This window comes from Branchiostoma floridae, chromosome 2, assembly GCF_000003815.2.
Source record: "Branchiostoma floridae strain S238N-H82 chromosome 2, Bfl_VNyyK, whole genome shotgun sequence".
Classification (NCBI taxonomy): Eukaryota; Metazoa; Chordata; class Leptocardii; order Amphioxiformes; family Branchiostomatidae; genus Branchiostoma; species Branchiostoma floridae.
In genome coordinates this window covers 19344671-19367255 of record NC_049980.1, presented here as the reverse complement: position 1 = coordinate 19367255, position 22585 = coordinate 19344671, and the positions used below count along the sequence as shown (strand labels likewise).

At 39.8% G+C, this 22585-nt stretch overlaps 2 protein-coding genes across 3 annotated transcripts in view; one reads left to right on the top strand and one right to left on the bottom strand.

Moving 5' to 3' along the window:
• Positions 1-3539, bottom strand: part of LOC118410014 (serine incorporator 1-like) — a gene marked incomplete in the record, with an annotated part of 11568 nt that extends 8029 nt beyond the window's left edge. Inside the window, 7 exon segments of the mRNA XM_035811463.1 lie at positions 12-55; positions 346-439; positions 822-904; positions 1241-1425; positions 1987-2154; positions 3022-3110; positions 3408-3539. Coding sequence (XP_035667356.1) covers positions 12-55; positions 346-439; positions 822-904; positions 1241-1425; positions 1987-2154; positions 3022-3060 — 613 coding nt within the window.
• A 169-nt stretch (positions 3540-3708) lies between these two features.
• Positions 3709-22585, top strand: LOC118410011 (DNA mismatch repair protein Msh3-like). Of its 2 annotated transcripts, none has more exons than XM_035811458.1 (25): positions 3709-4023; positions 6716-6863; positions 7022-7236; positions 8011-8196; positions 8731-9228; positions 9588-9674; positions 9999-10115; positions 10946-11063; positions 11492-11637; positions 12118-12284; positions 12615-12956; positions 13183-13267; positions 13606-13715; positions 13994-14126; positions 14315-14502; positions 15287-15455; positions 15951-16015; positions 16248-16364; positions 16872-16979; positions 17345-17459; positions 18149-18306; positions 18675-18861; positions 19171-19288; positions 19638-19860; positions 20573-22585. In XM_035811458.1, exons 1-25 carry the CDS (start codon positions 3859-3861, stop codon positions 21495-21497), a joined length of 4890 nt encoding a protein of 1629 aa, XP_035667351.1. In that variant the 5' UTR covers positions 3709-3858; the 3' UTR covers positions 21498-22585. The 2 variants fall into 2 exon arrangements, with proteins under 2 accessions (XP_035667351.1, XP_035667352.1); XM_035811459.1 differs by having other exon boundaries at positions 3710-4023; positions 8014-8196.

Genomic DNA, 22585 nt, shown 5'->3' with positions numbered 1-22585 from the left:
AAGAATGGTGCCTACATACCAGCAGCTGCAACTTTCATCACCAGCCCTGTTTACCCTGGGATGGAGAAATACAGCAAATAAAGGTCAGTTCAAACTGGGTTTTCACACAGTAGCCAGGACCAAGAATGGTGTGGAATACACCGGGTTGTATTCTTTTTTGTCCTACCAACATGATAAAAAAAAAAAACACACCTTGCAATGCAAAGTGAGCCACAAGTTTTTAGTTATGTTAAAAGGGGTTTATACCAAATACAGTACACAAAATACTATTCTACAGACATTATATGGTTTATTGTGGAAGATCAATGAGACAAACGCTCAATGTAAAATACTGAAGGTGCTCACCAGTTGGAGTTCCAGGAATGAGCAAAGTCCACCAGCAGGATGAGCTGGATCAGGATGAACAGGAAGGCTCCAACCATCCCGATGTACATCCACACTGTGGAAATACAACAGGACAACATTGTAGTGATAAGTAAAAGGTCCAAATTACCTTAAAATGTGATAAAGAGCTATATTCTGCATAGGCTGATCATACTTGAATCTGCTCTTGCAAAAATATATTACATTTCAACAACAATAAAAAATCTGTAATATTTCTGTTGATTATCTGCCTCTTATTGACTAGTGTACTCATAATTCAACAAATGCAACATTTAAACAACATTTAACAACCATAAACTTAATATAACTTCACTGCAATGAAGGGTATAGTTAGTTTGTGGTGATTTGTAAGACTTTGGAGCATTATTGATCAAGCACATGCATCTTGTGTTGTTTGAGAACATGCAATGAAGTAAAGTAAGAATGTCTGTAGACACCTTGTTGGAAGATCTCCACATTAGGGATGTAGAAGGCTCCCACACAGATGCCAACAATGATCAACAGCTTGAAGAACCAAAACCTGGTGACACATTGACAAGAATATAATTCTATAATGTTACAAGTCTTAACAGCTATCCTTCACTATTATTGTACTGTAAATAAATATAAAATACAACATGGTGTATTTCGTATCACCCGAGGTATCAGCCCGACTGCGGGAAGGATCGCCAGACGGCCGAAGGGTGATCCGACCCGCGGGAGGGCTGGGACCGAGGGACTGCAACCCTTTCCAGTAGCATGCAATTGGATTGAACAACAACAGCCGGGATTTGAACTCATGACCTACATGTAGGTCCAGAGGGAGGGTCACCCACCACTGGACTATGCATGGCACTGAAACTGAAAGAAGACTTACCCATTGTGTATGCCTGCACGACAGTCCTGACTAGTCTTGACATTGATCATGAGGATCATGAGGAGGAAGAAGAACACAGCCATGGAGAAGCAGACCCGGTACACTGCCAGGAAACCAATCACCTGGCTGATGTTACAGTTGGTGCCCAGGTTCAGGAAGTCACAAACCTCGCTAAACCCTGGGATCTAGAGTCACATGAGCAAAAACATGGACATTGATGAAAATGTCACAATAGTACATTATAAAAGGTCATGCAATAACATGGTGCATTCATATACAAACCAACTGACATCTTTTGCTCAATATTTTGTTGACCTGTAAGCAATTTATTCAAATTTATTGTCATTCCTACCTGAAGCCCTAGAAAAATTCTTTGAATGCACTGTGTTTTTCTCTTTTTAGCCAAGCACTGCTTAATTGCAGCTGATTGCAAACCTATAGTTGAAACACCCAGTTTGATGCATGAGTAAAACTGCTTTTAATCTACTTGCCCTAACTTCGACATCATTAAAGTTTTAAACAATTACTAATGTATGAGACACAAAGTGTTTTAAAATTTTCCAGAAAACCCCCAGTAGCACATACATGTAGATGTAGCTTCCCAACCTTCTTCAGACCATGGTTATAGGATTTAGCTGTGAGCAAGATCATCTGTGGTTAAGAGATATACATTGTATTTGCCTTTCCCCCTCCAGTAAAATTACTAGTAAATCCCCTTGAAAGAAATGACACTATTTTGTGCTTACTGATTGCTGGATGCTGTCCTCCACTGCTTTAGATAACATGACACAGGAGATGGCTGTACCCAGGATCAGGAAGAAGGTGTACATGATCCGGGTGGTGGTGGAGGAGCGAACGGTGGGACAGCAGGCACAGCACAGCGAACAAGCTGCTGACCCGAAACAGCACGCCAGCTGTGAGCCAGACGGTACAGGTTAATACATGGAAGGTGTGTCCCAGCATGCAATGTGATCATTGAAAATGCAATAAGTTTGACTGATGTCACCCCTTTATACATGTATATGATGTGTTTATTTGGTGGAACGTGGAGACACTGTAACACTGTTCTTTTAGCGTGGATTATCCAAGAATAATAGACACACACAAAACACAGATGTTATAAGGTTTTCATGAACTTGATAAGCATTTCTTGTATATGGCCATAAAGTTAGATGGATGGCCCAAGATAGGAAGGACTGGAGGAAGTTTGTCAGTGCCTTATGCTCCACCAAAGGGAGCGAAGAGGATTACATTGTAGGTAGGTAGCTAAGGTAGGTCTTGTACATATGTATATGTGGTGTCAATGTGTCATCCTGCTGGAATAGCCCATATACTACACTAAGTACTAGTATTCCATCTGAGTCGAAGGCCATGTTCTAAGGCAATTCTCTTGTCAACGCTTAAAATGTGTGAAATTCAAACCAATTTTTCAGTTGTCAGTTGTTGGAGACTGTAAGCTCATATATATAGGGTGATCCTGCTGTCTTTACGATGCCAATCGGTAGTCCATTGCTGTTGGTTCTTATGATTTATGGGCACGCAATGCCAGAACATTTCTTTTCCGAACTTTGACGGGAATAGGGCTATGTCAGAATTAGGACCAATCCCGTCAAGTCAACTGCTAAGTTTGACCAAGGACATTGATATAATTAACCTTTAAATATTGGTTTGACGTGAGTGAATAAAGGACAGATTTGACCAAACTATTGGTTTAAGCATATTAAAAAATCCATTATGCAGGACTTTATAAATAATACAATAGCAACAGTTACAGGCTCTACCTGAGCTGCACAGCACCCAGCACTCAGTATGGCTCCCATGGTCCACCTTGAATTGAAACTTGATCCCGAATAATTTAATCAACTTGAAGCTGAAAATAAGACAGTGTGGTTATCAGATATTGTATGGTTATTTTAGCCTACAGATATCGATATACAATAATCCGATCATCTACAAGTCTGGATTAAAGGTGGGATATATTTAACGTTACATTATGACTCATCATCAGGTGTTTACTTCATCAACATTTCTTCCAAGGAAATGCAACAGACGTTTGTTTCCATTCGATTCAAGGCGCGGATTTGAGTAAATATCTTGAACAACATTTGGTCTGAACTTTCAAACATTTGGTGTTATAAAAATATGGCTTGGAAAGAAAACCCCTTACCTCTGACCCAAAATTAACGTTATGTCTTTCGATGATGATGAACTCCTCCCTTTGCTTGTCAGAGTCCCTTTGTTTTTCCGGAACAGTCCATCTAGCCAGACAGGTAGTCCTATCGAATCAAAATACCTTTTTAAAACTTTCAAAATCATTTAAAGGTAGTAGAATATTGGCAGATGTAGATGATTTTAAATTTATAATTACTCGTGGGAATTTTTTTTGTTATGAAGGTGAAATAATGTGAAGTAAATATTACTAACCCCAAAGATTTGGACTAGTCTAAGTAATATGAGGTTAGAGGTTAAACTCATGATTTCCCACAATTCCTTTCAGCGTTACATGGCCGACGCCTACCGATTTTTCTGCGAACTGGCTTTTTCATCGAATTTTGCTTATAATTCGTAAGCCTGTGATCATACAGAACCATAAGACCATTCTTAGACACCAATCCGACATGCCTAAACCAGTCTTTCCACGCCTGAAGACCTACCCGGCCAAGAGTCCAGAGAAGAAGCAGCCCGTCATCAGCAAGTTCTTTGTCTCGCGCAACAGTAAGTCGGCAGAGGGCGCTTCTGGAACCGACGCTAGCTCCAAGAAAACGCCCGTGCCGGATAAACCAGTGAGTTTTGTCCTCAAATATTACAAATTTTTATCCTCTACACGTTCCACTCGGTATCTACCATGTTTGTGTGGCTGCAACTAGGCAGGAAGTGCGAAAATTTGGCGAGTGGCGTGGCGTGCAGTTATTATGTGAACCGCTAGGAGATGGGCGTGCAACCACTTCACCTGCACAATGAATGACCAGGAAATCAGGAAAAGATTTGCATTTAGATAAGAGTTGATTCTTGAAACCTCTCTGAATAGTGTTGCATGATAGATATTTTAAGTTAATAACTTCTTGGTGTGTGTATCTGCAAATCATTGCACTTCACAAGAACTATGGCCTTAAAATTAAGGCCCATGCATAATTACTTGATGTTACGTATGTTAACACTACAAAACTCTACTCTTCATAAGTTTGTAAAGCTCTGTATGTCATAAAATATTCAAGACGTCTACTCGCTGTGTATGGTGTATGAATAGCTGATTTAATGAGACGAGTATATGTGAGATTACAGGTGAACAATGATTTATATAACTAACTGTGACTATGTTATGGTGTTAAAATTTAAATCTGCATTTTAAGTTTGATAACCATTATCATTATGCGATGAAAGTTTTCAAATATGTATTTGAAGACTTCTGTTATGTGCCACTTGGGATAATAATTGCAGTGTTACTGGAATGGAAGTGTACAAGTACATCTATTTGTAAGTTTTTGACCACCAGTTTCTCCTATCCTCCCATCCACAAAACAATAAAAAAGGACTGCTGTTAAAACTATATAGATTGTTGATGATGTACATTGTAATGAATTTTTATTTTGTTTTCTACATGCTCAGTTATTTTCAGGGTACAATTATTCTCAACACATGTCAGTAATATTTAGCAGAAGTTCATGCAAGTTCCTTGTGTTTTATATCTCAAGTACACTGAAAAGTTGTATTTCAGCAACATGCTTGTTCTGCAGTTCCAATATCAACTGCATGGTGCTCAAACTCCAATGACAATTATCCATAAATTTGATTACAGACCATGGAAACTTGATAATATAATAACATGAAAAACTTACCCATTGATTATCAAGTGCATCTAATTTCAAGGAAGTAGAATATGGAAATGCGCAATAACTCTCAAATTGAGTCAAAATCATAAAGATTTATGGTTCTTTTTAACTCTCAGTGAACATTGTCTACTTGTATTTGAGAGCTTTGACGTCTCTGTGACAGTGACAAATATTGATATCACTTTAGATTTGATATAACTCTTTACTAGTAAGGTAATTGGTTTGTGTGCAACTTGAGATATTATTATTTTATATAGGCCATGTTGTATCCATCGTTTACACGGATGACATCTGATAAACCCCCAACTGATGGGGAACGGGTTTTCTGCGCGTTAAAAATCTAAGTTGTGCATTGAGAAATTCTTAGATGTAAAATCATATAATGGGGTCACATTTTTCATCCTGTTACCTGAATTTTTGGTTTGAAAAGCACCTAATTGTTGCAGGTCCCTTGGGAATAGGCTAATTTGCATATCCAAAAGATTTCAAAATCACTTGAATTAGACACAAATACATGGAAAAATTACTAGTGTGAGGCTTTATATCATAATATATAACTGCTTGGGGCTTTTTTTCCATTCTACAAGGTTCATTTCATCTTTTCTCAAGCAGATCGTTTCACATGCAAATATCAACCTTTGTTGCGCGTTAAAACTTAATGTTTAAAAATCACTTTAAAACTCCTGGAAAGGGATATTTGTACTCTAGAATGCAACAATATGATACTTAATTTCATCTTGTGTTATCTTCTTCAAGCTTTTAAGTTTAAAACTGCAAAAAAATTTTCAAATCCCCAGGGAATCAGCTAATTTGCATATTTTAACGCGCAGGTTTTTAACGCGAAAATTTTAACGCGCAAATTTTAACGCGCACAAAACCCCAACCCAACTGATGTCAGTGTACAAATAAAAAAAGGAAAAAAGTTAAAGGCAAAGAAAAAAGTTGCTTTATTACGAAAGACTAGACAAATGAATAGACTCACAGAGTATGGAATACGAACAATAGATTCTTCATTTTTGTTTGATCACACCTTTATGTTTGAGTTCTTGGAATCTGACTCTGGCATTCTATGACATTAGTACTATCCCTTTTTGCTCATTTTACAGCTGCTTTGTTTGATTCCGTGTGGTTTAAAAGTTTTTCTGGGAAACGCACACGGATGTCATTTAATATTTATAATTGAGTCAGCCTTTCGCCTTGAGTTTATTAAGGCAATATCATGTGTATTTTTAATGAAGTCATTATAATGTAATATAATAATTTGCATGCATTTGTTATGCAAATTAATTATTAGTGTATTAGTGTTAAAAAATTTTAACATTTAAACTTAGACAGTAAAATGAATTTGTATCTATCTGTTATGGTATGATCAGAATAAGATGCCAAGAAGATTAGTGAGTACATGTCTGTATGTCACTTATAGTTATAAACTTAAAAAACAACAAGCTAAAATCACTGTAGATTGAAAAAAGAAATGGCACATTTTGTGTATAATATAGACAAGTCACTTTTATTTTCAACCCCATTGTTTCAATACTGAAACTGACAATCAAATATTGGTAGGGAAACATGCCCGATGATGCGTGTACTGTTGGCAGCCTATACCTTATACATGAAAATCATATCTTTTTTAATTTTCCAACAGGTTTCGTCTCTATTTGAAAGAAAGAGGCCGGGGCAGGGTTCGCCTGGTACGAGGGCCTCGCCCCTGCCTAAACGTGTCCGCTTTGACACGTCTCCGGCAGCTGCAGCGTCCAAACCTGTAGAGGAAAAACCTAAGGAACCACCCAAACGTAAGTTTGTACAACTATGCAAATAAACAACAGAAAATATACAGGGTACACAAGAAAGAAGAAAATGTTTGCTCACTATAAATCCAGGTAAAGTCATAAACCAGATTTTCTTGGTCTGGGCAGTTTTGATCATTACATATCTACTGTTTTCTTTTCAGCTCCAAAACCACCAGTTGAGCTGTGTGCTTCTACCAAGAGCAAGTTGAACCAGTTTCTGCTTGGGGCCAAAGATGTTGATGTACCTGAGGTAAAGCAAGAGCCAGCAAAGACAGAGGAAAAGAATGGGGAAGTGCAAGTCACAGAGACAACAGGCCAGAGTGGTGCCACTGATGAGGTACCATCTTCAGAGCAGGTGGCTGCCGTGGAAACAAAGGTAACATTAGCAACTGTGTGACTGGCATACATACATACCATACATACATACATACACATTGTGATAAGTCTAAATGCAGGGGTGCCTAAGCATTTGTACGAACCCTATGAAATTCGCACGAATATTATGTGATACACACGAACCTTATGAGATTTGCACGAACCTTATACAAAATTGCGCAACCACTGCCGGTGTCACGTGACAGACTGAGTGGGATTTTCAAAATGGCGGCTTCAATCTTTGGCGACGGAAAAATATGATATAACACGCCAAAATAAAGGAAAAGAGTAGCTCACAGGCGATCAAATACGTCTTCGTGGTGGTATATGTCAATTCCATGCCTTGAAATATAAATATCACGGATAGAAACGCTCAAAATCATGCCCGTTCTCCCCGGCCGCCGATTTGAATAAGGTACGTGCAAATCTCATAATCGCATAGTGATTCGTGCGATTTTCATAATATTTGTGCGTTTTCGCATAGTGATTCGTGCGATTTTCATAATATTCATGCGTTTTCGCTTAGTGATTCGTGTGTATCACATAATATTTGTACGAATTTCATAGGGTTCGTGCAAATGCTTAGGCACCCCTGAAATATGTGCATGTGAATCTGCTGGACAGCTGGAGGTCTAACTTTCCCAAATTGGAGGAAACTGGACATTAAAACAAGAGTGAGTCAGAGTCACTGAATGAGTGGAGCTCATATTTGAAAATGAAACATTAGTTTGGGGCATTTAAAATAAAAAAGATATTGGAAACTGTGTGTTGAAAGCAGGTGGAGAAGACTGGAGGTCTGGAGCCCATACCTGACCAGGAGGAAAAGAAGGCTGAACCATGTAATGATGGGGGGTTCCAACCTATCCACAACTCTGAGGCTGAACCAGAGGCAACAGAGGAGGCCACCGGAGAGAAAATCCAGGAGGCACAGGCTGTAGGGGAGGAGGGCGACTTGTCCCAGGTATTCCTAGATATTATATAGTAATGGTTTCATCTTACAGTAAAAGAGGAAGAGATGTTTTTGTAGTATTTGAAGTTTCTGGTTGAAATAGTTCTGTTGTGCAAAGTTTGTGGCAAGAGGTTCTCATGAAAAACATGAGAATGAAACTACTGCAAACATTTTAAGATTTAAGGTATTTCATTCCTGATGTTCTTATTTCTAATTATACATGTGCTATCATTCATACTTGTATCCTGATCTTTCAGTCAATGGCCTTGATATAACTTTATAACTATATAAGAACCTTAGCATGGAACAAATCCTTTCAATATCCCTACCTGAAGCTTTGAACGCTGTAGTAACTGCTAGGTTTTGCCATGATCAACAGTTTATCTTTTTCTTTCCTTTCTCATCAACAGCAAGAGAAATTTTGTCTGAAGAAGAAACACCATGTTCTTAGAATCATAGAATCTTCTTTTCCTTGCATCCTGTTGTTGCAACACAATGGTGATGTGCTCCCCCATTGAAATATAATGCATTTTCACTCACCGACAGATAATAGCATCCAGCATCAGAACTGTGGGAGCAGAGGAGGGGGAAACTGTGGAACCCATGGAGATAGTGAGAGAGGGAGGTGGGCAGGTACAGGTACAGGTGCAGGTGCAGGTGCAGGGTATGGAACAAGAAGAGGTACCTATGGAACAGGGTGAAAATGTGGTGGAAGAGCCCATGCAGGAGGATCTGGGGGAGAACATTGCTGAAGAAAGCCTGGCTGAGGCAGAAGAAGGAGCTCAAGTAGAAGAGGAAGCAGAAGAAGAAGAAAAGAAGAAGAAGAAACCTACAAAGAGAGGAAGGAAGAAAGGCAAGAAAACAGATAGCCAGAAGGAAGGCAAAAAGGACGAGGCTCTTTCCACTACCATTACAAAGTTGAGAAAGTCTCTGGGCAAGTCTCCTGAGAAGAAGAAAGATGACAAGAAGGAGGAAAAGGAGGAGGAGAAGAAATGGTGGGTGAAGGGGACAGGCTACAGGAAGATGACTCCTCTGGAACAGCAGGTGGGTACATTGTACTCCTAGTATAGAGCTCATCACTGACATGTGGGTATCCTATTTGCATTTCAGTGGGTTGTCAGGATTTTAACTACTCTTCTGCAATTTCCACCATTGAGCTGTGGGCATTCTGTAACATTTATTTGAGTGGGCCAGAAGAGCTTTAAATGTTAAAAAATGATTGAGCTATGATTCACTGGGACATCGACATGGTAGGTGATACTGAGATGTCATGTCAAATCAGTAGTCATTGCTAACTTTTACCCTGTAATGAATGTATGATTTGCATTAAAAGTTCTTGCCCAACAGCTGAATTGAGTAATGTCTCAGTCACATTAGGTAAATGTTTCTGTTGTATGTTTCAGGTTGTGTACATCAAGTCCGAGTACCCAGATGCACTGTTAGTGGTGGAGTGTGGATACAAGTACAGGCTGTTTGGGGATGATGCCGTGGTGAGTACCACACTGTCTTATGGTAGAAAATGCTTGAGATCAATTCTCTATTTTTCTATTCTACATTTGGTGTATCTTTCCTAAACTCTTATTCTTTTTATTGTTTATTGCATTTTTTTCCGTATACATTGCACAAGTAAACAATACAAGCAGAATAAGTATTTACCATTAGGTATTACCAATAGGTATTAACCATTGATATCTTTGTGTTATTTTATCTTCAAATGTAGTGTACACACATTAAAATATAATTCTGCCAGGTGACATTTATCTGCACTTGGAATGCACATAAATGTTAAGTGTATTTGCCTGATGTCGTTCCAGGTTGCTGCAAAAGAGCTGGGCTTTGTGAGCTACATTGATCACAACTTCATGACCTGCAGCTTCCCCAACCAGAGACTGTTTGTACATGTTAGGAGACTGGTGGCCAAAGGACACAAGGTGGGGAACTGAGATCATATGCATTAGTTTGTAGTTTTATATGTGATTATGTACTGCATATCTCACTCACACTCACTCACTCCGGCGAGCTCGCTCGGAGTCTCCACATAACCAGTTTCCTCCACCCCTCTTTGTCATCCATCGCTGCGGATAGTTGCTGCAGGTCCAAACCACTGTCATCAGCAAGTTGCTGAAAGTAAAAGTCTGTTTTTGTTGGCCCTACGTGCCATTTATCATGTGCAGCATTTGCCTCAAGCCTATAAAATATACCTTGTGGGACTCTGCTAAAGCATGCTGAGGTTTCTACTTTTCGAGTATTTCGCCTATAACTAGCAAGTACGGAATGACCCAAATTCTTTCTTCAGATAAAGCTGATTCTTTGATTAGCTGACATGCCCAAAAAAAGTAGAAACCTCAGCCCAGTGTAGTCTCTGAGGTATATTGTGTTTGCTGCAAGCAAGGCTCTGTGTATATGAATTGACATTTATCAGCATTTTTTTCCAGAAAAACAATGTATGATGACAATGCAAGGAATTTGGGCAATCAATGGGGAGTTTGAAAGAAGTTGATGCAAAAATGGAGCATTGTAAGGCTTCCTGATGGTGAAATTATGATAAGAAAAGTTATAGCTGAAAACTGGCTACCTGTTGACTGGGATGGTCTTAAGTAGTCAAACAGTAAGATTATGCTTCCAAGGGAAAGATAGTGAATGCTGAGCTTTTGGGGGCTTAGTGTCCCAGTTCTGAAAAATACCTACATATGTAGTTATAGGATGGAAGGACAACTTTCTATCACATAGGACAGTTTTTGATAGTGTTTGTTCCTGACAGGTTGGAGTTGTGAAACAGACAGAAACAGCCGCTCTAAAAGCAGCTGGAGACAAACCGAGGGACCTGTTCACCAGAGAGCTATCGGCACTGTACACCAAGTCTACCATGGTTGGAGAAGATATCCTTTTTGTACTGTTGTGATTTTCATACTATCATTATCATACTGACACCTATTATGACCTTTACCAAGTCTCTACTGTAATCCGGACTGTACCGTCACTTCCTACCACTCATGCGAGACAACATCAGTAGTCACTGAACCTGTTCATCTATGAAACTGAACTTACAACGTTGCAAAACTGAGCGCTACAGAAACAGTGCTGAACCTTATTGAATACATAAAAACTTACAGATATTTATTGACTAGTGTGCAAACACACCTGTCATTCCTAGTGTAGATCAGAGAAAGAACTGGCAAGACACTAAGTGAAATATCAAGAAGAAAAACAGTGAAGTAGTTAGGCATAGGTATAGATGGGACATGATGCAATGAGAACACAGCTGTAAGATTGTTGTGCATTGTATTTGCACCTTGACCTGTCCTACATGTGAACCCAATCCTGACTGCTATAGAGGGGGAGGCTGACATAGCTACAGTGGCTGCCCCCAGCACCTTCCTCATGGCTATTTGTGAACTACCAGTACAAGATGCCATCCTGGCTAACAGAGGGGCCATTCAGATTGGGATTATGGTGAGGATCTCTTCTTCTTGCTTTGTGTTAGACTTTGTTTACATTCACCTCATTTTGTAGTATCATTACATTTGTTAATGCTGTTTTATTGACTGACATTACATTTTTATTTGTGTCAGTAATTTTGTTTTCAACTTGTTGTACTTCATATTGTTCCAAATACTTGAGGAAGGTGCTTGTCTGTGTCTTTATATCAGTTTCGACTCTGTTTTTTGTGACTCAAAAAGCTCACCTCAAGGAGACATTTATTTTTTCTCAAATGTAGTTCAGGCTTTAATGAATTTAATGCACGTTGTATGTACTTTGACACTAACAAGTGCATTGAATCTGTGCATACAGGAAAATAACATATTTCATACAAAATTCTCCTCTGTCTTACCAATTCTTGATTGTTTATAGAGTATATGGTTCATGTCCATTTTTGGAAAAGAGTCATCACTAATTGGTACATAGTAATTTATATGTACATGAACTCCACAGGCAGTGCAGCCTTCCACAGGAGAGATCATCTATGATGGGTTTGTGGACAACAAGGCCAGGAGTGAGCTGGCTACCAGGATCTCCCACATCCAGCCTGTGGAGCTGCTCGTTCCACCCAAACTGTCAGATGAGACAGAGAGACTAATCGCAGAGATTACAGCTAATAGGTACTGTCAATCATGATAGATATGTTATGGTTTATGTTAGTGGATTTCCCATCACACCACAAGTTTATAACCTGTCTTGTATGATCAACTGCATACTTGAAATACTTTGAATGCCTTGTGCCTGGAAAATAATTCCTGGCAACTTTAGATAGATACACAGCCCGTGTTACTTTGGAGCAGCTTGATAGTGACACAACTTGTGGCATAGGTAGTACACATTCGTATGTTGTAGTTACAACAATTGCTGCCAGGTGTGCTGCTTATTAGGAGTCACATTTTATCTGCATTCATATCAACCAAGTTGATGACCTGTGTAATGTCCTGCTGCAGCCCACATGAAGATGACAGAATGCGGCTGGAGAGGATTGCCCACAAGGCCTTCAACTATCAGCATGCCGTGGACAGGGTCGTGGAGTTCTATGGAGAGAAAACAACGGAAGAAAGAAAACAAGAGAAGACACCAAAACAAGAGACACCCAAGCAGGAGACACCCAAGAAGGGAAAGAAAAAGTTGAAGAAGGAAGGGAGTCCTCCTGAAACTGCAGAGGAGAAGGAAACCGTGCTGGCTCAGATCTTCCAGCTGAACTTCCCACAGGCTGTGGTGTGTTGTCTGTCTGCCCTCATCATCTACCTGAAGGACTTCGGCTTGCAGAGGGCTCTACGGATCACTAAGTAAGGACTTAAGTGCACTCTGGAAGATTAGGAGGCCAACATCTACCCCCTCTCTTTCTGTGATTTTAGTCTGTTAACTATCTTATTTTAGCTCCACTTTGTTCCAGTATGTAGAATAGTCTGGCACATCATGTTGATACCTTTAGATGATTTTGCCACATGTATTAAGAATAAGACCTCACCTTGATTAGAAATGTTATAATAGTTTTGTGTTGAAAACTTACAGGAACACCCAGCCATTCCAGCAGGAGCTTGAGCACATGATCCTCAACAGCACCACTCTCAAGAATCTGGAGATTTTTGCCAACCAGGTATGGCAGATTTAAATCATGTTAAATCTATTTTCAACATTAATAACATGTGATTGTGTGTTTTTTGTAGACAGCATAGTTTTTTTCCTAATTGCAACAGTAGCCTTTAATGCCTTAGTATAGCCCATAATCTTAGTATAGCCCTTTGTTGTCAAAGATAACTGTAGTAAGTAATGATGGCAATACCTCAGGAGCAGTATTGGGCTTTATTTTTCTCTCCATAATTTTGTTGGGTTCAGTACATGTATTTGGATGGTGCAACTTTTTAAAAAGCTTACTTCCAGAGTCTCCCTTCATATCAATGTTATGGTTCAGTTGATTTCAATTTTCTCCTTTAGACCGATGGTAATGAACGTGGCAGTCTGTTCTGGGTGTTGAATCACACCAAGACCAAGTTTGGTGCCCGCACACTTAAGACATGGCTGGGGAAACCTCTATTGAAGCTCAGGTACAGTCTACAGTCTAACAACCACTACTCCCACACTTAAGTCTGTTGCACTCAAAAGGTATATTGTATTACTTGATAGTAGTTGCAAAAGCCAGTGCCTGCTGTATCTGACAGCATACATTCAAACTTGCTTGTGCTGTATTCAGTGTATATTGTAAAAGTGTTCTACTGCCTTACCCTTTTCCATAATTGCCAAGTGCTACTCAGAGAAAGCAGTCCGTACCATTTCTGTGTACCCCCTGTGGTTATTACACTGATACCTGCTGTACAATGTTCAGTGAGATTGAGCAGAGACAGGAGGCAGTGACAGAGATCACCCAGGACAGGCTGGAGGTGCTGAGGAAGGCTGAAGTCATGCTGGGCAAGCTGCCTGATCTGGAGAGGGGCCTGGCCTCTATCTATCACAAAAAGGTTGGTGGGACCTTACCATCTGTCCATGTGGCATGATAGCCTGCATGTCTGCAGGTTACATCTACTGTGATTTTGAAAGTTTTGGCAGTGTTTTTCAGGTAATGGTAACAAAACTTGTGTGTCATGCATAAAGGTAATTTATTGGTCATGCAAAAGAAACAAACCATTTCCCCCTTGTTTTTGCCCAGTGTTCCACTGCTGAGTTTTACAGCATTGTGAGTGCCCTGGACAAAGTGGCTGTGGAACTACATGGGTACCAGAGTATTGCAGACAACCAGCTCAAGTCCAACCTGCTGAAGACCATCCTCATTGAAGTGCCAGCCTTCCTGGATGGGACAGCAAAGTTCCTGTCTCTGGTCAAGGAGAAAGCTGCAAAGTAAGGATGAGCTTTAACATTCTTCCTGCTGAGGGAGCCATTTGGTACACATTTATATTAGTTTCAAGATTAAACAGGACAGAGGTTAAGTTATACAAATGGTCATGGTTGAGTTTACGTTGGTTTACACAATATCATATCCTTTGTAGAGTTATGACTGAAGTTCCCTATCTGATAATCCGACTCCAATGTAGAGTTCTACTGCATAGAAAAACCTGTTGGAATATCTCAATCTCAATTTGATACCGAGCAAAACCCTCTACGAGGGCATCTCACTCAGGGGAGGTGCAGGTCCATGCGGCTGGTGGCGTGATAATGAAAAAAAAAGTGAAGTGTAATATTGACACATACATAGTATATAACTTATTATTACAACAGCTCAACCATAAATATTTCAATTTAAAAGATTTAGTGATTAGTAAAAATTCAATTGATGACATGCTATTGGCAAGTATATTGCAACAGTAGAGCTTGAAATACTACCTGCTTATAGTAAATTACAGTTGCACCAGTTAATGTACTCAGGGTATGTAAGTGTTTGATGAAATCATTGTTACTGGTAGATGATGATGAGTAAAGTACTTGTTTTTTTTTTCAATGGACTAAAAGAAGAAAGCAATGAGTGGTGCCAGTAGAACTTGGGTGGTGTAGGTAATTTTGAATGTTACATGCACTAGTGCAGGTGTGCAGAAAATGTATTTTGAGCCCTGAATACTAATCTACTGGTAACTGTGGCCAGCAAAACATGGTATCATGATGGAGATGATCAATGTTGCCTGTGCAGGCTTGGTATGAAGAATGACCTGTTTGAGGACTGGAGTCAGTTCCCTGCCGTGATGAAGACTAAAGAGGAGATTGACGTCGTGACTGCTGCGCTGCGGGACCATCGGAGGGAGATCCGACTCACACTGAAGAACCCGTCACAGGACTACGTCATGGTGGGAGGGGTGGAGGTCAGTACAGACAGAAACATGATTATACATGGGGTCGTTAAAGTGTTATACTACAGCATCACTCAACTCACAACATGAGCAAGAGGGACATGGCTTCTCTTGACCTGCAAGATGTCAAAATGGACACAGTTCTTTGTTGTACAACCAAAACAGTTTATATGCCAATGTAGTTGTGCTACCTTTCTCTGTTGGTTAGGACTACCAAAATGTTGGCAGGTTGTGCTTTTGTTTGTTTGTTTGTTTATTTTCAAACGCCTGGGTAGCCTATTCAGTTTAGGGAAACTGGTTTTCAATAGTGCCCAGTATTTACATACAAGGAAATAAAAACATGTTACAAAGAAAATAAATAGACATTACACTTCGGAACATATAAATACAAATGAAACATTGAAACGGCTGACACATAAAAATCACAATTCTTACTGTGCTACGTGGAACCTGAATTTTCCAGAAATGGTTGCACAGATTTGACTTAAACTTGTGACTTGTTCACAGTTCCTTGTGGAAGTCAGGAACAATCTCCTGGAGCTGGTCCCTCAGGATTGGACCAAAATCAGCGCGTAAGTCGAACTTATTTGTTTCATAAGAAGTCTGCTGCTAAAGGCTTCATAGTTCAAAGTACTGCAACAATCTTTTACTGAATTTATATTCTCATGTGTATTTTCAACCTTCATCTGTAACTAATGGTGAAATAAGTAGAATTCATTTTAAGTATTCTACTGAAGAATGAAATATTGATCACTAAACGGGATACATTGTAATTACATGGAAGTTACTGTTTGTGTGCTTCAGTACGAAGACTGCCACCCGGTACCACACACCTGTAGCCCGTGAGATGTACACCATGTTACAGAGGCTGAGGGAACAGCTCACTCTGGACTGTCAGCAAGCCTGGCTCAACTTTGTAGAGTAAGTTATGATTATTCATTTAAGTGTATTATGAAAACTAGGAAGTTTCAGGCTTTTGTCTTTACAATAGTTTTCAGTGCTTGTTAGAATGGTTCATTGAACTTGAAATCCAGTGTATAGTCTTGAATTTAGTGTGTTAATTTAATGACTTTTTGACAGCAGAGTAGCAACTTTAACCTTCATAATGTTACAATAGCTTTGTATCAACATTACCTTTACGTACTAATGAGCAGAACAGTCATTGCACAGAGTGCACCAGTCCTATAAAGTAAAAAACATTTCGGTACTGGTCCAGGATATTGAATGTCAATGTACCAGTACCATACATGAACAATATGACAAATATATACTTATTGTGTGACTAAAATTGTGAAATTCCTTTCACAGATATAGAAATTTAGCACTGGAAAAGAGTTAAACATTGTATGAATATTGTAAATTTGCATTATGTTTCTGTAAAAGAATGAAATGGAGAAAAACAGTCTTGCCCCTTCCTCCCCTTAACAGCACTTTCTGTGAAAACTACTACCAGTACAAGAAAGCTGTGGATCATCTGGCAACTCTGGATTGTCTCTTCTCCCTGGCCAATGTGGCTAAACAAGATGGCTACTGCAGGTATGGGCCACATTTCATTACATTAGGTTTGTGGGCACCCAACTGAAATGGTGGATGTTCAGAAGCATTTAGATATTTGGAGTCATGGTGGGGGTACAAAATATTTTCCTTTCCTATTGGAAACATAGTTTTTGTTCGCTCTATATAAATATATAGATATAGCATTTTTGCACCTTTATGTCTTTACCCTTGTGGAGAAAGAAGAAATAACACTCTCTCAAGGGCTTGCTTGCCATTGAAAGTTAGATTGAGAATAATTTTGCATTACAATACTGACAATAACCTAGTCTTTACTTCAACTTGTCCTTCTTGAAGCAAATCTGCTTACATTGACGTGGATATCACACCGATTGTTTTGATTCCAGACCATTTTTCATTGACGGTGGAACCCTGATCCACATCCAACATGGCCGCCATCCCGTCATCGATGTGCTACTGGATGAGCAGGAACAGTTTGTGCCCAACTCCACTCAGATGGATGTAAGAAAAGCTTATCTCATCTTTCCTTGTACATGTACACATCACTGTGCTGTGTGGTTGCTTCTACATTATACTACATGGTGCAGTGTGTTGGTTCTTTTAGTATAGTTTGCCTAGTGTGCTTGGCTAAAATACAACAAAGCCACACTGCACTATTTTAAGCTAATAGAAAAGTGTCCTGCTTTAGCCTTAACCTGGAGTCGCTGCTTTACCTTTACCTTTTACATGGTGAAGTTTTGACCCCTTAACTAATGTTGGGCACTGGAAGGAATATCAAAAAATAGGGTAATGAATTGCATGTAATGATTATTTATATTACCTTATACAGTAATTATACAGTGTACCCCGTATATCAAATTTAGTGGATCCAGAAGGTTGAAGTTTGAGCCCATCTTGACATGACTGTTAGCATTAGGATTTGGATGGGAATGACAGCCCTGTGTATGGAGGACCTTCAGGTGTTAGCCTCAGGCAGCAAACCTCTGTATGTAACTGGGGAACTGAACTGGTGAACTGGTGTGCTTGGTTGAAAACTAAATACATGGCAAGGCCACATACCACTTACTGGCTATTGATAAGCATTATGCTTTGCCTCAGTCTGAGGGTGGCCACATTTAAATTCAGCCAGTTATATTATGTAAAGCTTCCCTGTCAGATAGGATGACCATTGTTTTGTTATTTTTGGCTAGGGTGATGGAAAGAGATGCATGGTGATCTCTGGTCCCAACATGGGAGGCAAGTCATCCTACATCCGCCAGGTGGCGCTGATGGTCATCATGGCCCAGGTCGGGAGCTATGTTCCTGCAGAGTCAGCCTCACTGGGGATTGTGGATGCTGTGATGTCAAGGTACGTATGGCGAGGGGTTCTGACTGAATATCAAATACAACAGAGATATCAGAATACAGAAATGTGAAATATAAAGAAAGTGTGCCTAACATTCTCTGCTGGAATATAGCATGTTTTATATGTAGATACTGGTATCATTGGCTACCATATCATGACTTAAAACTAATAATGTGCACCAAAATAAGTTCTCAAGATTTTCCATAAATTGTGTGTTTGCAGTCACAAGACATTGCAAATATATGCTTGCATTTACTTAAAAACAGCTGCTTTCTCCTACTTGGAATTAAGTCTGCACAAAATTAGACTAAGTTTTCTTATGATGGATATTTAAGGAATATTTTTTAGAAAAGACCTTTTTGCCCCCACAGAATGGGAGCGAGTGACGACATCGCCCACGGTCGCAGTACCTTCATGGTGGAGCTTCAGGAGGCAGCGGAGATCCTGAACCACGCCACGTCCCGTTCCCTGGTCATCCTGGACGAGCTGGGCAGAGGCACCAGCACCCATGACGGTGTGGCCATCGCGTACGCAACCCTGCAGCACCTTGTCACTGAGGTTTGTGGTGTGCCATTCCTGACAGATGGTTTGATACTTTGAGTCTTGAGAGACTTTCTCACAATATAGTGCTAGTGTGTGTGATTTTGGCAACAGTCAAACAAGTGAAGTAAAGACATTGGAGAACTTGTGTATGCCATTTTGTTATTATTTGCAGTCTTGTTGGATAGAATCTGAAAAATTTTATTTCTCTCCACTTCCATGGAACCATCAAATTTTGGTAACACTGTTTGGTATCTGATATCTCCATATAGCACATTATGTTTAGGGCCATACAGCTTTAACTTGTTTTTTATTTTGTGTGTGTAGGTGAAGTGTCTGACTCTGTTTGTGACCCACTTCCCACCCCTGGGTGAGCTGGAGGCTCTGTACCCGGAGTCTATGTGTAACTACCACATGGCTTTCCTGGTCATCAACCAGGGACAAGGTAAGCACAACTCTCTCTGTAGCTGGTAGAGACAATAATGCAGAATGCTTGACTGTGATTTTCTATTAGTATACCACACTAGACAGTGCACAAAATGAATCAGTAAGTTGATTAAGCATTCTTGTGTTACAATTGTGGTTATTGGAGATGATCAAAAGATCTTTATCCAAACATGCTTCACTGGAATAAATTGATATCCAAATATGGCTAACTGGAATGCAAATAAGGACCCCAACAGGGCAGCAGGCACAGCAATGACATCACATAAAACTGGTCTATTGTTCTGAATTTCTTAAAACTTTCTTAAACACCAAATGTCTTAAACACTTAATTGTATGTTGAATTTCAGAAATGGTAAGTGACCAAACAACAGCAGATGGTAGCAAGAATGAGGCGACCAAACCCAAGGCACCGTTACCAGAGTTGGTGACGTTCCTGTACCAGCTGGTTCCCTCCATGGCAGCCCACAGTTATGGCCTGAACGTGGCACAGCTGGCTAATGTTCCTCCCAGTATCCTACAGGTAGCCGCTGTCAAGTCTAAGGAGTTAGAGACAGTGGTACAGGAGAGGAGGCAAGTTTACCTTTGTGATGATAGACTTCACTTAAGTTTCAATTTATTATTAAGCCAGGTGAATACATATCAGGTCTAGGTTCATGTACATAGATAAAAACTACAAAAACATTATAAAACACAATGACCTTTCATATTTATGCCAAAACAAGTGACATTTAAACCTTCTGCTATTAATACAGTCATCTTTTGAAGGCCAATGTCCTGGCTTGTCATGTGATGATGGCTTGTGACAGAAGCTATTGGCTGTGTGATAGGGAAGTAGTTGCAGATGTGGTGACTGATATCAGTTGTTTAGTCCAGTAGGGTCCCAAAAACATCTTGAATCATCAACATACATTGTTTCAGTTTGAATGGTCATCGGTATCTCTTAGTTGGAAAACTTTATTTGACAACCTAACTTAACTGTAATTTCTAACACAAGAAAAAGTAGGACTTTTTTTGTGACTTAGTGAGTTTAGTGACAAATTTGTGACAGTGGTACCAATTTTGTCAAGTAAGCACCATCAAAGATTCATTCCTTTACAAAGACTGGTACAGTGCAGTAAAAAATAATAAAAAATACAGTTAAATTTTGGTTAAAAAAATGTATTGTTCACTTCCTTAACTTTAAGTATTGAACACAGGTTAGATTTTATGTTCCCTGGTGCATTTGTAACCTGTTGTTACTGGTATGACAGATGCTCAATACCCATGTCCATTTCCTGTGCAGGTCTGAGCGTGAGCAGTTCCGTATGATGTGGAACGCTGAGTTTGTGGAGGCAGAAGTGGATGAGATGATGGTGGAGGATGGGACCATGGTCTCTCAGGAGATGGCAGCAGCAGCAGGGGCCCCTCCACAGCTGGAGGCTGTTGAAGTAAATGTAGAAGGGATGGAAGTGGATCCTCCAGCAACTCAACAGCAGGCTGAGGAACTCATTCAGCAACAAGCTCCTGAGACTACTACTGAACAGCAGGCTGATGGATCTGCCCAGCAACCAGCTGAGGAACTTCCTCAAGTGGGAGAACCTCGTCAGGCTGATGAACCTCATCAGGCTGAAGAAACTCAGCAGGCTGAAGAACCCCATCAGATGGAAGAAACTCAACAGGCTGAAGAACCCCATCAGATTGAAGAACCCCATCAGATTAAAGAACCCCATCAGATTGAAGAACCCCATCAGGCTGAAGAACCCCATCAGGCTGAAGAACCCCATCAGGCTGAAGAACCCCATCAGGATAATCAAGCACCTCAAGCTTATGAACCTCCCCAGGCTGATGTGGCACCTGAACAAGAGGATGAAAAACCTGCTGGACATCAGGCTGCAGATCCTCCTCAGCTTCAGGCAGTCCCAGACCAACAAGAAGGAGACCTCGTTGAGCAGCAGATCGACAACCCTGCAGAACTTGCTGGTCCACCAGAACTGCAGGATGAGACGGTACAACCTCCAGAGCAGCAGGCCATAGATCCTACTGAAGCCCAGGCAGAAGATGTCACATTAAACAACACAGGAGAGCAAAACACTGCCATGCAGCTTACACAGGAGAGTCCAGACCTGCAGGATACCGTACCTTCTACACTTGAAACTACAGACTCTGTAGAGAAAAAGATTGCAGAGCCCCCAGCTTTACAGGCAGTGGAGCCATCTGGCACAGCATAGTTACATACCTGTGCTATATTGGCCTTTTAACCATTCCTGAATGTTGAAAAAACATTTTTACAGAGATATTACCAGTATTTTGTGTTGGACATTCTGCTCTGGTCAGCTGTAGTAGTTTTAGCCTTGAATTGAAGATTGTACTAACCACTAACACAAAGCAGAGTTGATCACTCTAGTAGAGGGTAATTTTATAGCACTGCATTTCTTCTAGAAATAACAAAATTGACTAATGGTGATGTAATTTCTTTTTGCTTGACACATTGAATTAATTTTGTCTACAGGTACTTTGTAGCTGTTGGATGAAATTTGAATGGCTACCAATGAAATTAGAATCGTGGCAAAGTGATTGTTTAACTCCCTGAATTAGAGAGATAGCAATGCACAGAAATACTGTAGATCAGGGTGAGGCAAGGATAGAGTGTTTGATCCTATTGCTTAATTTGTAAAATTGCATAGAATCCTAATTATGGAAATTCAGCTTCAAGCTGCCATACTCGGTAATAATGATGAATGTAAAAGACAAAAAGCTGCAGTAGTTGGATTTAGACAGAATGACGACTGTTTAACATTTCTTCAAGTCTATAACATTGTGTTGTAGTGGAGAATTGTTGAAACATTTCACCTAACTTTCTGTGGTATGGATATTTCATGGTTCCTTGTCAGAAATAATTTTTTTTAAATAATCAGAACAAAATTTTTGAATTATGACTATCCAAGGAAGTCTCTGACATTAATGTGTACAGGCATTGAGCAGGTAGAGACTACAAATTTAAGGTGATTGCTGCACTAATTATGAATGTTAGTATGATTAATGATTTTCTTCTTGGGGGAATATACTTAATGCAATTCCTTGGATACAAGTGGATAATGTGGCACATACGGATTGTCCCTTGGAGACCAACTACTTTTCTTGCAATTGATATATACTTGTATCTTTATGTAGCTGCAATATATAAGCATACCATTGTTAAAATTTTGGGTAGATTGGGATTTTTCAATTATAAGAGCACATATGCTGGGCAAAATATAGACAAATCAGGGTATCACAATGTAGTGCTTTTATGCTTTGAAATAAATGTGACTGGGAA